This window comes from Alligator sinensis, unplaced genomic scaffold, assembly GCF_000455745.1.
Source record: "Alligator sinensis unplaced genomic scaffold, ASM45574v1 scaffold243_1, whole genome shotgun sequence".
Classification (NCBI taxonomy): Eukaryota; Metazoa; Chordata; order Crocodylia; family Alligatoridae; genus Alligator; species Alligator sinensis.
Window position 1 is genome coordinate 4,085,814 of NW_005841841.1, and position 16,261 is coordinate 4,102,074.

The 16,261-nt window shown below is 42.2% G+C and overlaps 1 protein-coding gene across 2 annotated transcripts in view; it reads right to left on the reverse strand.

Annotated features, from left to right (window-relative positions):
- The window catches only part of SYTL5 (synaptotagmin like 5), a 105,183-nt gene that overhangs the window by 19,952 nt on the left and 68,970 nt on the right, over positions 1 to 16,261 (reverse strand). For both annotated transcript variants that reach the window (XM_025205200.1, XM_025205192.1), the window contains 3 exons: positions 14,238 to 14,344; positions 9,496 to 9,585; positions 2,134 to 2,312 (listed from right to left, as the gene is read on the reverse strand). In XM_025205200.1, coding sequence (XP_025060985.1) covers positions 2,134 to 2,312; positions 9,496 to 9,585; positions 14,238 to 14,344 — 376 coding nt within the window. The remainder of the gene's footprint in view (positions 1 to 2,133; positions 2,313 to 9,495; positions 9,586 to 14,237; positions 14,345 to 16,261) is intronic.

Below are 16,261 nucleotides of genomic sequence, written 5' to 3' on the forward strand. Positions count from 1 at the left end.
AAATTAGAACCAGAGAATAAGAGCAACCATGTTTGAAGGAAAACCAGCCAACACTACACGCAAAGCATTAATCAGGAAATTTGTTTTTGCAGACTAACTCATGCATTAATTTGAGAGAGAACATCCTGAACAGACAGAGAACTATGAGCCAATGGAAACAATTTTGACAGCATCAAAATAATCATAAGAGCAGAGTTCAAGTAGCGTATTAGTCCTGAGAAATGAGTGGGGCTTTATTAACAATTTTTTTTGTTTTCACATGCTAACAGGCATAACTTAAAATAATCTAAAAAGTGTATTTGTATATTTTTTATAATTAGACAATGTAATCATTATAGTCTAACTGATGCATATATTTTAAAATATTTGAGACAATTTAATTTAGCTTTAATATTAAAATACAATAGCAGTATAGTATATAAATAATGTGACTACATTGATTTGGTAGCACTATGATACCATGAATATTTGCAAAATGCACATTTCAAATTGCCATGCTAAAACATTGACAGAATGGAATTTAATACAATAGTCACATCAGAAAAAAGGCTGCAAGACTTCCGGTAAGAGTAATAGGAGTAATATCATTTGACTTTTGTGGTCAATCACAACCAAGCAGTATAATAAAGTACCAAATCAGGGTAAACAGAATTATACAATGTTAATTACAGTACTCTGACCTGCAGATTTGAGAAAAATCAGAATTGGGTCCTGAACACTCAGGAAAAGCACCAAAATGTCCTACTACCTTTATGCTGTGTATTTGTGGATCCCATTAAAAATACACAGCATAATGGCCAATTATTTTCTTGGCTCTTGTTTTACTTAAGAGTTACAGAACAGTTCGGTATTTTGTGGTAAGATTGACATTAATAGGGACTTCTCCACCACCATACAATTATATGTTTGTATACTATACTCCTATTATCTGAAGAAGCAAATTACATAATGGAATCCAATGACTAGTGTTGTCCATTGTTGTCATAGGAAGATGACACTCTATTGCTGTAAAGAGCAGTGAAGCTGTGTGCTCATACATATCCCAATTTGTCATGGCATTATTTCAGTTGTACATACTGTAGTAGCACTCATGAAGAAGTGGGGTCACAGTAATCTACCAGCCCCACTGCCCACACTATTCACCGTGTCAGAATTTTTCATGCTGTTCCAGTATTCTCCAGTGCCACTTGAGTATCTAATCAAACACACACACACAGAAACTGGAATTTAACGGTTTATGTTTCTTTGACTTTTGGAAAAGGATACATATTTGGAGCTTGGAAGGATGAACATCATTTTATTTCCATGCTCTAGAGGTTTGTGGCTCACTACACATTACTAAGGAATTGAAATCTCAGTAAACATGCTGATCTCACACCTTTAGAGACTCCACAGCATTGTCTCACATCATTTGGCCTTGTCTCTGGTGGTAATAAATGACTTTGCTCTACTTTCATTTAGATCAGTGGTACTCAACCTGCGGCCCAATCAGCAAACTGCTGTGGTCCATGTGACATCCTGTTAAGACATTTTTTCATGGATACACAGGGAGTAAGTTGTGTGGGTGCAGCCCACATAACGCGTTGTGACCTGCACGTGTGGCCCACTATAACAAATAGGTTGAGAACCACTGATTTAGATTATTTTCCTCTCAAGCTGATTACAAGGATGTCAATAGGGACACAGGCCACCCTAAGAAACAACTGAAAACACTACTTGGTTTGGTTATTCCAAACAGGAATAACCAGAAAGTACTTATCTGTGGTCACTGGGGATGTGCACCATGTGGCTTCACGTAGGTACCTTTCTTTGTTTGGCACTAGGAGTGAACTAACTTACTCGGCTTCTCAGCAGAGCTAATTCGTCCAGATGCAATGTTGTGTGAATATGGCTATACTGCTGCTGGTTGGGGAGGTGGCATGCATGGAGCAATGAGGCATGTTTCAGCGTGGCACCTCCTGACAGGGTAAATGAGAGGTATAAGACACAATCTGAGAGGCTCTGCAGCCTATGATGAACCCATGCTGCTTGTGGTGATCATCCTCACAGACAGTCCACAGAGTCAAATGCAACTTTACATCAAGACCAAAGACATTTCTAGAAAACATCAAAAAAGAAATCATCTATGCTTACGGATCTGTCCTTTGCTTCTTTTCATCTGCTATGGCCAGGTTTCTGCAGCTTTTAACAAGGATGTTGAGGGCACCTGTTTTGTAGCTGTAGCTGATGTGGAGAAGTATTTCCCCACTGACCTTCACGTTGCCATAGTCCCCAGTTTCACTATAAACACTCATCAGGCTGTTAATGCTAGTCTGCAATAAAGGAGGGAAAAAAAAGACACAATCTCCTTCTAGAACCAGCTTTTTCATATAATTAGGACCCCGCAATTACTGTTCTGCTCAAGTTGCCTATGAAAACTAGGCTTACCAAGGAAGAACAAAATTATTACTTGCTTGAATTTGATATGAAAAGTAATCAGAAAAATAGCAGTTAATCTTTTACATGTCTTTTGTATTTCTTCACATAAAGAATCTGAAATGCTGGCATTACAACCATTTTACTGGAGGAACAAAGAGGTTCCAAAAGGACTAACTGGAGGAACAGAATGATTAAGTAAATTGTGTTGACGTCATGTTGCCAGTTCCAGGAATATGTTGATTGCCAATAATCCCTCCTGTGTAGTATTCTGCTTCAAAAAGTGGCTGTACCAGACTTTCCATACAAAATTGCAGAAAATAAAAACCATAATGGAAATATTGCAAAAAAAATATCCTGCTCTAGAATTTCTAGTTGCCTTAACATGCGTAACAGTTTTTGTAATTTCCTTGTATTTTAATTTGGTGTTCCCCAGGGTCATTAACATTTTTTGCATTAAATAGGTTTTCTATGTAAAATAATGTCTCACCTCTTTCACATGCTATTCAAAACATAGTACTCCGGAGATTACCATTAGGAAAGGATGAAAATATTTTAAAGGCAAAATTAGAGTTTGTTTGTTGTCCTAATCAAAGGTATTTTAAACTTTTGGTGTAAGTTTTCTGCTGGCTAATTAAATAACAATGACTAAACATCTCTCTTTCAATCATAGTAAAATTTGTGCCATGGGTAAAGTTTGTGTCAATAACAGAAACACGGAAACAAAGAAAAAGAGAGGGAAAAGACCATTAAGAACCAGAAAAGCAGAAGAACTCACAGTATCCCCATCTGCTTCAGGCACATTTAAGTAGGTCCACTTCCTGTCAGAGCCTGTAGGAGAATTCTTTAAGAAAGACAGTGGAAAGGTCAAGAGAAAATAACATTACAGAGCTGCAGCACCAATTCAGGAAAGCAGTGAAAAAGATTTTCAGACTAGGCAGATATAACAGTGATGTGATTTTTGAACTTTGCACAATATATATTTTTGCAAAATACCTGGGAGCTGATTTTAAAGGAGGACTTGAAAGGGATATTTATGGAGGGACAAAACTTAAAAAACTTTTGCTATATACCTGGCCCTTTGATATACCTGGCAGTCAGGAGCTAAATCATAGATTTCATAGACATTAGGGCTGGAAGGGACCTTGGAAGATCATCGAGTCCAGCCCCCTGCCCCAGGGGCAGGAAGTCAGCTGGGGTCATAGGATCCCAGCAAGATAAACATCCAAATGTGTCTTGAAGGTGTTCAATGTAGGTGGTTGAACCACCTCCAGTGGCAGGCTAGTCTAGACCTTGGGGGCTCAGACAGTGAAGAAATTCTTCCTTATATCCAGCCTGAAATGGCCTTGCTGGAGTTTATAAACATTCAACCTTGTCATCCCTTGGGGTGCTCTGGTGAACAATCATCCTCCCCAGATACTGGTGAGCACCCCTGATAAACTTATAGGTGGCCATCAGATCACCCCTGAGCCTGCCCTTTTCTAGGCTAAAGAGTCCCATAGCTCTCAACCTGTCATCGTAAGGTCTTTTTTCCTGACCTCTGATCATGCGCGTGGCTCTTCTCTAGACAATCTCAAGCTTTTCCACATCCTTTTTTAATTGAGGAGCCCAAAACTGGATGCAGTACTCCAGCTGCAGCCTCACCAAGGTCAAGTACAACGGAAGGATGACATCCTGGGATTTGCTTGAGAAGCATCTATGGATGCAAGCCAGCATTTTGCTTGCTTTACTGGCTGCAGCATCACACTGAAGGCTCATATTCATCTTGTGGTCAATCATGACCCCCAAGTCCCTTTCATCTGTAGTGCTAACCAGCGTAGCACGGCTGAGCCTGTAAGGATACTGCAGGTTTTTCCTCCCAAGGTGGAGAACCTTGCATTTTTCGGTGTTAAACACCATCAGGTTCTCACCCACCCATTTCTTGAGCCTGTCAAGGTCAGCCTGGATCGCCCTCCTGTCCTCAGGTGTGGATGCTTTGCCCCAAAGTTTGGTATCATCGGTGAACTTGGCCAATCCACTTCTGACTTATTTGATCCCTCTCCAGTAATGAACTTCCTGCGTGCAAGAGTGTTTCTTATACATCAGCTTTAGTACTACAGGAATATCTGGATTTAAGTATCTAAGAAGTGGAGAAAATGTGTCTCCTGCAGCAAGGTAGCAATAAACAGAACATATGCTAGAAACACAGAATCAATGATCTGTACCTTGGTTGCAAATCCTCTACCTACCTACATATGTGCTTTCTCTGTTCCCACTGAAGATGACGGTCTTGTGACAAAAATTAAACATGAACTTCTTTGCTGGAAAAAGGCCTTCCTGAAAACTAACAATTTTTTTTCTGGGATTTTAATTCTGTTCAGCTGTAAGGGCAGGTATACAACAAAAGCTTTTTTTTTTTTTTTTTTTGGTTTTCTCCCCCCATAAATATCCCTTTCAAGTCCTCCTTTATAATCAGCTTCCAGATATTTTGCAAAAGTATACATTTAGCAAAGTTCAAGACTATCAGGGACTCCTTTTCCTCTTATTGCTGGACAGTGCTGTTCAGGTGTCTGAAGAAGCCCATCAGAGAAGTTACAGGAATTTCCCACAAAAAGGGGAGATAGATGGGTGGGACTCTAAGGGAGGAAGAGCTATAATTTAGCCTGAAATATGACTGGTTAGACCTTCCAAACATGTTTTCTAAGGCAAAGAAAGGAAAGTGAAGACTAGGGATGACAATAACACTGCATCAGAAAAAAAGCATGCATTAAGTAACTTCTCCTTAAAAATGACCTTCGTTTTTTTCATTGAAAAGGACTAACAAACAGCTAAAGTAATGGTTTTTTTTGTACTGTAGTTCATCTTCATTCCTAGTATGGTACAGGGAAAGTGCCTTCCTAATTAAAGCTTGCATTTGTGTTAATTTTTGTAACCAACTCTGAAATTCCTACAGCAGGGCTGGCTGAAGTCACCATGCAAGCCACTATCGGCACTACTGAACAAAACTGATTTCCTCCTAGTCTCAGTGCATTTGTGGTATCATTTTCAAAGGTTGTTGCCTGTATTGCACCCTTACCATTTACAAACCTTTCCCCATTATAGATCCAAGACAGTGTAGTGAAGAGAGGTGTTTGAGGCTTTGAACATTATTATTCAGTCTGTGCACAAAACAGACTTCCTTGTGAACAAAACAAGGATGTAACAATTCATGTGGCGGCCTTAGTAAGCCTGGCCCTAGCTTATTTATATTAAATCAACATGTAAGAAAATTGTTTCTGGCTGAGTCTGAACCAACTCCTGAGTTTCCACAATATTTAAGGATAGATATGGAAAAAATTGGACTTGAACAAAGGTCACAGTTAAGCCTGGAATTCAGAAAGAAAATCCCTACACTGCTAATGAACCACAAGGAAAACTTTAGAAAGCTTTTTATTTTATAACCACTTAAAATATTTAACTTCTTTCCATACACTGCCTTTGTTCTGTCAGGTTTAAAAGTAGGATAAAACATTGGTGTTTAAATCAGAGGTGTCAATCACATGGCTTACAGGCCAGATTTGGCCCATGGAGTTGCTCCATCTGGCCCACCAGACTACTGGCAAGTTAAAGAATTTGGGGACATAGCCAAATTTGGGGACAAGCCAGGGCAGGGCCTGCACATAATTCAGGACCATGAAGCCCTGGTGGATATGGGCCTTGGTGACAGGCAGGTGAGTGAGAGCCATGCAGCACAGCTCTTGGTTGCCTTGCAGATGCCTGCTATTTGCACACCTCTGCCATGGCAAGTAGTTGCCTGACCCCTGGCTGTTTGTCCCACTGCTGCTCTGGTGGCTGTTGCTGCCACAATGGTCAATGCTGCAATGGTGGCCATCACCATTACCACTACCCTGTTCCCCTGGCTGGACCTAGCTCGTGAGGAGCCCCTACAGTCCTGATCTGGCCCAGGACTCCTGGTGAGTTTGATACCCCTGGTTAAGGAAAATGTACTCATGTTATGATTTCACAAATAGCCAGTAAACCCTAAATACATCAAAGGGTGCTCAGCACTCTCTTGCTACAGGGCTGGGGTCTATTTTAATCAGAGGAGCATTTCCCATTTTACTGCTAACACTGGCATGGAAACAAGACGACACACTGAAATATGTTCATGATAATAAATATTAGTTGCATTGAACGATGAAGGAATTAAATGAATGGCTGAAACATTAGCTTTGGGAAAATACGGGAAAACCTAAACTAAGGCTGAGATACAGCCCTTGGTCAATGTCAGTTCCAATTTTTACTCGCCTGTGTTAATGTGAATGTGAGGTGTCTGCTCTATTACTATCAGTTTGCTTTTACTTTAGCTCAACTACTGTGGTTTGGGGATTCAGGGAACTTGTTAGATATTTAATTCAAATCTGTTTATTCATACTTGCAAAGAATCAGCATTTAATCAGGGCTTGTTGTACTTTTATAATATTATTTTATCATAGTATGACAGTAATCATCAGCAACTAAAATTCAGAAAAACCAGCAAAGCATTTCCAGTGTTTTTAAAATTCCAAAAGCTGAAATGCACAGAATAAATTCAATAAAAGCATGAACAGGAGATGAGAAATATTTAGTTCCCAACAGAAAATGTTGAAATGGGCCTATAAAGTTGACTTACTCTATGAGAGGGGAAAGCTGCTTGCTGTTAAAAGTACTGAAACATGCAGTGACATTAATAAACATGCTGGGAGAGATATGAAGACAAAAGGAACAGCAAGCAGAGTATCTCAGTTCTACCAGAGCAGAAGAGCTGCACTTGGACCAAAGAAAAGGTTGGAAGGAAAGCTATATCAAAAGAGAAACCTAATGCTCAAAGTACTAGGGAAATATCTCCTTTCATGCAACTCCCAAATGAAGGCCTACACTGAGAGAGAGGACTGAAAAAACTTGCAGCTCCTGTCAGTGTTCAGCCTAAGGACCGGTGATTCTATTGCTAAACATCTATGAATGAGCAAGCCTTAGGGATGATGAATCAAATTTAACCTGAGTTAAGTGGGTTTAACTCCGCTGACTGCAGTTGAGTCACACTTGCTCATGGTCCTGATGTGCCCCAGTCTCCTCTAAGTCTATTTCCTTGAAGTACATTAAATGGAAAAAAGAGGAAATGGATCCAGGTGCTAAATACCAAGAACCCCTCGACAACCAGTTTTATTTGGCCCTTTTTTCTTCCAAAGTAAACCAAAATTCTACAGAGCCTTCTCTGAATTTTGAATGGGCATTCTCTTTGATCTGCATGGATTTTAAAGATATTGCATCACATCTATGAACTACAGTTAATTTCCTAGTGTCATTAGCTAAAACTGCCCCTTTACATTAAACATACTGATCACTAGTTTTCTTTACTACCACCCTCCAATCCAAAGATTGTTGCATTTCTTTGGTACTTTGTATAAGGGTCACAAACCTGGATCCCACAGATATTTTTGGCATAAGGTTCAATGCTCTACACCCCTTTTCTAACACTCCAGTCTCTAGAGCTGGTGGGCATCAGTCAGATGCCAGGAATGAAGTAAAGTAGTCAAAGGGCTGCTCCAATTTGTGACTGCCTACAATGTGCATCAATCACCTTCCTACTCACCAGCATACCTCCTACCTTAGAAAGTACAATCAATTGTATGAAGCACATTACACCAACTATCTGTCACTCAAGTATGGCACAGAGGCCAGATTTATGGGTGTAATATATTGCTGAGAAGGCCCAAAGCAGCCATATTAGGTTCAAGGATAGTGATGTGGCAGCAGCAGCCAGGGTATCTGAGTCCCTGAGACCATGACCCTTCCCAACTACCTGCCCAGTGTTCATCACTTGGCACTCCCTGCTCCTTCTGGTTTTGCTCACAGTACAAAACTTGTTTATTATGCCTCTGACTATATGTTTATCAGTGAAGTGGAGAAAGAAAAGATGTTGCAGAAACATATGATAGTTTCCTGCAGTAAAACAGAAATGTTGGGCTCCTATACACATGCAGGGAGGCTACTCTAACACACTGTAATTACAGTGCATCAGAGCACACTCAATTAATCGAGTCTGCTGATGCGTGGTAATTACCATGCTCCAGCAGAATCCAGTATCATGTGTATCAGTGTCCCTGCACTGAAAAAATGGTGACAGGGAGCTTTAAGGCTCATTCAATGAGCTTTAGTTCAAAGTACTCCACCACCATTTTTCAGCATGGGAATGCTGATACACATGATGGTCCAGGCACTTTTAGGTAGTGCAGCTCTCAGATCCCCCCACCTCCTGGAGCACCTCTATAAATAGCCCTAGTCAGTAAAGCTGATACCCAAATATCTTCCTCGTATTCCATACATATGAAACTATTTGAAAAATGTGGAACACACAGAAAATGGAATACACTTTGGTAAATAGCAGCAGCCATATGAGCTAAGAAGCAAAACTCATAAGACAAGCATCTGTATTTTCCCAGGGCTTCTAGACTCATCACATTTCAGGTTTCTTAGCTTTTCATTCCTTTTTGAGGTGATATTTGTCATTGTTCACCACAAACAGAAATTCCTTAAAACTCTCAGAGTCTGGTCCTGTGAGAAGCTGACTGACCCACCTATTCTTCTTTAATTTTAAGTTGAGGACACTTATCACCTCCAAAGATCAGGCCCCAAAACCTGAATGCTCCTGAAGGGGTCTCTGTTTCAATACTCCCTTTTTATGTCCATGTTCTGACCAGGTATTTAGCAGAATTTGCAGATTCGTTACAAACCTGACAGGGCTGCACCATGAGCTATGGCCTCAAACTTCCAACCTCTGGGCTGTCAACTGTGCAGCTTAGCATGTGTGCCACCGCAGCCCCCTGCTTCAATACTGACTGCAGAGAATGCCACTTAAGCTTTACACAGAGGTTTTTTCTGCTATCATGTTTTAATATTCCTATCACAAAGTTAAAGCTGTTGCTAAATGACAGCAGGAAAGGCAATTTGGAAAAACCGTTATTAAATAAAATGGAATGGAATGCTAAGTGTCTGCTCTGTGTCACTTAGTCATCATCCACCCCAGGAATTTATTAACTTAGTCAGAAGGAAAACAGGCATGTTTTCTAATGGAGACCTTACTGCTGATAATGCACTTGACAAATGTCCACGCTTCCTTGAGTAATGAGAGGCTATGTCATCAATATCTTCCTCTGTCACATCCAGGTAATCCTAAAAAGACAAAAAAAAAAAGTAATTCGATTGCTAATCAGCCCGCCTCTCCCTCCAGGCACTTTTTCTGTTCAGAAGCCAGAGCACTGCAGAGTTGGTCAGGATCTCTTCTTTGGTTCCACTTACTAAATTGCAAAGGGAAGAAAACAGCTAAAAATACATAACTACTTTTATTCTTATTCATGGTAACGTTCTCTGGGAAAGGGTAAGAGGTTAAGTCTATAGCTAGGAACAGACATTGTGCCTGTGTTTGTCCTGGAATAAAAATATCCCCAGATTGGCATGTGTATATATCATCCTTTTAATCAGGGTTTAGTGAATGGCTTAACACACCGCTACTTTTCTGCCACTGACTCAGTGATGCAATCCTCGAATAACCGTTCAGAAACACTTTGCAATGTCTCAGGATAAACTATTAGTACTTCTTATGCCATGAATTTTCTTAAGATGTATCCTAACACAAAGGATGTGGATGTCTGAATTATTTTACTTTGCCCCAGGATAAAATAGTTTATCGTGGGACAAATGTGATGTCTGTTTGTAGCCTAAAAGAATTCAAAGTTGCAGTAAGCTCGCTGTTGAACTGTGCTTATTTCCTTTCTGTTCCAGTCAGGATGTTTCTGTATCCCATGAAAAAAAGACAACAGGCTTTCAGGGAAACCTGATCCATGCATTCTCACTTATCACCTGGGAAACTCAGTTTTAGCAACAGTCAGCCAGACCCATTACAAAGATAAATCAATGGTCATAAATCAATGGAGAGCTCCATTGACTTTTCTCTTCTCTATTTCAGTGGAGTCATGTTGACTTATACAATCTTATAGTCTGACACAGGAAAAAGCAGGTCTCTCTGATGGACAGTCTTAGGCCCCCTCTGCACATTACATTTAAGATGTGACTAACCAGTAATCACGTCTTAAAGAGTGACCCAGCTACACCCAGTTAATGGCAAGATAAAACAAGCAATAAACTACAAAATTATTCCAGAAAAAATGTGGAATAACTTTGTAGCTTGTTTTAATTGTGCCATTAATTGAACATGTGGCCTTCCCATGTGGTTGGGAGCCTCATCAACTGAAGGGCTCCCAGCCACAGGGGTGCACCCACCTGCTGCCAGCCGCCCCATAGCTGACAAGGCTCACAGGGGGACCATGCTGGGAACGTGGTGGCAACATTCCCAGAATGGTCCCACTTTGACCCTCGTCAGCTGTGGGACTTGCAGTGGGGAGAACACTGCCTCCCTGCGAGCCTCGTCAGGTGCAGAGCTCACAGCAAGGACAGCACCGGGAATGCTGCCATTGCTGACAGCCTCATCCGCTGCAGGGCTTGCAGTGTGGGCACTATTGTTGGTAGCAGGGCTTGCAGTGGGGGCAGTGGGGAGAAGCAGCCGATATAGGGACACAACCAGAACTGGTAAGTAAATGTGGAGTAAAAATCTAGAACCAGCATTTTCAATTTGAGTGATGTGTTAAGAAACATTTTGGGAATTTTCCTCCTCAATTTCACAGGCACAGCAAAAAGCTAACTATTAATATTTGCTGCCTATCTTTTTTACTGCAACCAGATTCTTGAAGCTGTCTAGTATAGGGGCGGAAAAAATATGGCCCTCGGGCCAGATCCAGCCCATCAAGGAATTCTATCCAGCCCATGGCAGGTCCCTCGGCCCCACCTGGCCCAGGCACAGGGTGCAGCCTGGGCTATGGCACATGCGGCCACTCTTGCCATCTCTGGGTGGGCGGTGGGGCAGGGGCACCACGGTGGCTGGACTCAGCTTCCTGGAAGCCCCTGTGGCGGTGGCTTACTCTGCATGGCTGCCCCTGCCAGTCTGCCCCACACCCAGTGGGTGACATCAGACAGAATGGATGGGTGGGCGGGGTCTTGATGGTGACCAGCCTGGGACCTCCAAAGGCAGGACACACTTGGCGTTGGGATGTGGCCACAGGCCAGCAGGGAGTGGCCTCTGGGAACCGGATGGGTAGGTGGGGCTGGGATCATGGAGTGGTGACAGCATGGGGCTGAGACCTGGGGCAGAGTCCTGGGCCAGTTTCCATTGAGACCCGCCCCACCTGCCTGCCCATCTGCTCCGTCCATTGCCTGCGATGGTGGGTGTGGGGCAGAGGGGTCCAGGGCCAGTTGCTGCACTGGGTCGCACCCCCTCATTCTGTGGCCAGTAACAATTCACCAAAACACCTTAAGTGGCCCTCTAGCACAAATAATTGCCCATCCCTGATCTAGAAGGATAACATTTTAACCTCCATTTTACACCACAACAATTATGTTTCTCAAGGGTGCTACAGAAGTACAGCTACATAATTAGTTACTGTTGCTTATTAAAGTTTGAAATGGTAGGAAATTAAATAACCTCCTTGTCTCTGCTGGGGTAATAAGAATAAACAGGATCCAATTATTATGGAAAATGGCTGAGAAATGATGAATAGTGATGAGTATTACTATGAAGTAGCTGAACCAGTGTTTTTACAGGCTTTAAAGCACTAAATTAGTTTAATAACGCAAAACATATATTTAGGGAGTTCTCTGACTTTAGAATGGAATGCCATAACCTTTTGCAATGGCTCGTTGGTAAATATATTCTAAGTATATATTTTTTTATAAAGTCTAACTGGTAATTATAATCAAGAAGCATCATAAAAATCAGAGAAATGAAAGAAGAAAAAAATACCTCTATGATTTTCCAGCTGCTCTCCCTGCTAATCATCTTTTCTAAAACCCCTACAAACCTACTGGGAGTAAGGCAATCACCTGACTCATCTGCTCTTACCCACAACATGCTTTTCACATATATATGGGGCATCTCCCACATCATTACCCACGGTAACAAGTTTCAACCAAACAGTGATAGACAATTAAATATGGTCTTCCAAGAAATATCCCAGCTACTACACCCAGAAAACATGAAAAATGAAGATGTGACCGCCTTTGTCTGCAGATACTGATTTTTGTTCTAATGTTCTTCATCCTGCCTGATGACTCCCACAGTACCTCCAGGGACCCTAAATCATGACATAAGGCTGCAATTTTTATCTCCCACGATAAGACTGTTACTGTAATGCGCCCCCATCAGCTCATACAAGGACTCCTAAGGCAAGTGGTAGGTCCAATTATCCCTTGGCTCCAGCATGGATTTCTGCCCATAAATACAGGACACAAGTAACTTCTAGAAAGGCTGGTTGACTACAAAACAATTTAAAACAATGGTGCTCAATGCAAGTCTTTTTGAATGGATCCGGCCCTCAGAGCTATGTCATCTGTCCTGTGGGGCTCCCCATGAGTCTAAAAGATTGGTGCTGGGGAGCAGTGGCAGCATTAATAGCCACAGCCATTAACATGTTCACTGCTCCTCCACACCATGGAGCAGTGAACGCATGGAGGAGGCCCACAGGCCAAATGAAATGGCGCCATGGGAATGGTCTGTGGCCTGATTCAGCACATGTGGCCGGCCCTCTGAGCACCATCCAGTGCATGGTAGTGGCTCCACATGCCAGTCTGGCCTGTGCTCTGGTACTGTGCCCTAACCTGGCCTGCAGAACTAGATGGGTTGGGCACCATTAATTTATAACACACTAGTGCCAAAGGGGCCCCAATGTAGGTATTGCACAAACATAGAAGCAATCCCTGCTCCAATGTGTTTACAGTCTAAGATGACAAGGGACATTTGAAGAGTGAGGGGAGATTAGCAATATAAAAGTAGATATTATAGTAGAACCTGGAGCCTTTGTGCATGGGGTGGGGTTTGCAACCCATCTAATCTGTTTGTTGTAGCTTTTATTTCAAAGGATGCTGCTTCTCTGATCCGTTACAGCTCATCAATGGTCCTACCTGGCTGATTGGGGAAGAGGCACCCTTTGAAATAAAAGCGACAGCAAACAACTTGAACACCTCAGTGGCTGTATACCTGTGGCTGTAAAACTCTCGCCAACTACTTTGCAAACCCTTGTCTTTGAAAGGGGAATAAGAAACCTAAAGCTGTGAAGACTCCAGGTTGTACTGTAGAATAGAGGCATGGAGTACAAGCTAGTGTAAGACTAGAATAGACAAGCAGAGAGTGGCAAAGTTGAAGATCTTTGAAAGTGAGTAGCTGAGCATCAAAATTAACCTTTAAAAAGTAAGAATTATCAAAGATTTGGAGTGTATATAATAAATTGGATGAGTGTTGTTGTCAAATGAAACTTGATCTATCTATAGATCAAAAAAAATCCCAGAGCTTTGTTGTATTATGCAACACAGACAGAGAGCTTTAACTGTGGATATTCTTTGGAATCAAACCATACACATCACACCTGGAAGATGATATTGCCCAAAGCTATTTTTTGTTAAATATCCACTAAACTGATGCATCTTCTTAATGGACAGTAGAATCCCACCACAAGACATGTGTGCCCATCAGTCCAACAGCCTTCTACTTTGATCCCAGAGTTCCCATCAAGCCCTATAAGTCTATATTTCAACATTTCTCTATTATGTGGTGTTTTGCATTCTGCAAGAGTTCCAGCATAATCTGGATACAGGCTTGAATTCTCTTTATATAACGCTGTGTCCTCTCTTGAGAAGAAACAGATATGTAACTATTATGCTGATTTCAGAAGCCACAAAACATTTTTCCTACTACGTGTGGTAATACATTTCTAACTCACCAGGTCCTGGTCCAAATCTCCAGGTACAGATTTGCTTCTTAAGCTTAAAGTATCTTCATTTCCTTCTGAGAAAGATTCACTCAAATCTATCTCAGATCTACTGCGATCTGAAAAAATAAAGGACAAACAAAAGCATTCAGTAATGTAGGCAAGGTTCTTTGAGCAGATGTGATATCTTTTATTAGACCAACTGAGTAGTTGGAAAAAAGTTTTTGCAAGCTTTCAGGTGCAATCACCTTTCTTCAGGCATAAGAAGACTCCACTGTTTTGAGACTTCAAGGAATGAAAGAAGCTAAAAATGTGACAAGATGTCAGTGAAAATGTAAATAGGTGGAAATTAGGAAAACAACATGTAGAGCAGGGAAGGGAGGGGGAAAAAAGAGGGGGGAGCCAATTTACCAGTGTATAAGTTTACATAACAAGTTTATATAATAAATATGATCACTTTATGATTACTGTATAATCATAAATATGATCACTTCCCATATGACCACTTATAAAAGCAGCTGCAAAGTCAAAAATGAAACTTAACTAAACTAAAACTGCTTATAGGCTCGGCAGTGCTATGTTGGCTAGCACTATGGAAGAAAGAGACTTGGGGGTCATCATTGACCACAAGATGAACAGGAGCCTGCAATGCGATGCGGCGGCTAGTAAAGCGACCAAAACGCTGGCTTGCATCCATAGATGCTTCTCAAGCAAATCCCGGGATGTCATTCTCCCCCTGTACTCAGCCTTAGTGAGGCCGTAGCTGGAGTACTGTGTCCAGTTTTGGGCTCCACAATTCAAAAAGGAGGTGGAGAAGCTTGAGAGAGTCCAGAGAAGAGGCACGCGCATGATCAGAGGTCAGGGAAGCAGACCCTACGATGACAGGCTGAGAGCCCTGGGGCTCTTTAGCCTGAAAAAGCGCAGGCTCAGGGGTGATCTGATGGCCACCTACAAGTTTATCAGGGGTGACCACCAGCATCTGGGGGAACGTTTGTTCACCAGAGCACCCCAAGGGATGACGAGGTCGAATGGTCACAAACTACTTCAAGATCGTTTCAGGCTGGACATAAGGAAGAACTTCTTTACTGTCCGAGCCCCCAAGGTCTGGAACAGCCTGCCACCGGAGGTGGTTCAAGTGCCTTCATTGAACACCTTCAAGATGAAACTGGATGCTTATCTTGCTGGGATCCTATGACCCCAGCTGACTTCCTGCCCTTTGGGCGGGGGGCTGGACTCAATGATCTTCCGAGGTCCCTTCCAGCCCTGATGTCTATGAAATCTATGAAAACTGCCCCTCTCTGGCTGTTTAAGTTATGAAGCCCACCATGGCAGTGATTCTCAGCCAGGACGCTGTGACACTCTGGGGTGCTACCAGATCCCTTGAAGGGTGCCAGGAAGTATGAGGAGCTAAGCAGGTAAATCCAGGCTCAGGCTTATCCCTGCCTGGAAGATCACTCACCCCCCTGCCTGGCCCCTTGGTATTGAGGTAACCACTGTCATATATTAATGAGTTTTTGAAATGGGATGACACTCAATTCACAGTTATGGAGGGGTGTCTCGAGTCCAGTGAGGTGTACCTCAGGTCCAAAAACAGTTGAGAACTGCTGCACCACGGTATCCAAATAAAAGCTGGATAATGGAAAAGTAAGTTAAAGCTAGAAAGCTCATGGAATCTCTGTCACTGGAAATTTTAAAGTGTAGATTAGATTAATGTTTGTCTGGGCTGGTTCCAACAGTGATGATCCTATCCCGAGGAGGGAGTTGGACTTGACAACCTCCTGAGATCCCTTCTGGCTCTACTTTCTTATGATTCTAAAGCCTTGTGATGCTGCCCCACATAGCAGCTAAATCCTTTCCTGCACCAGCCCATCACTATGTAACAGGGGTGCACCAATAGAGATTTTGGGGGCCGATACCGATAGCCGATTTTTAAGGAGGCATATTGGCCAATACCAATCTGATATCCGATACAGCTGCGTGCAGCTAGTAAGTCCTTTGGGGTGGAAAGGGAGTGGGGAGGGATGGGGGGTGGGGTG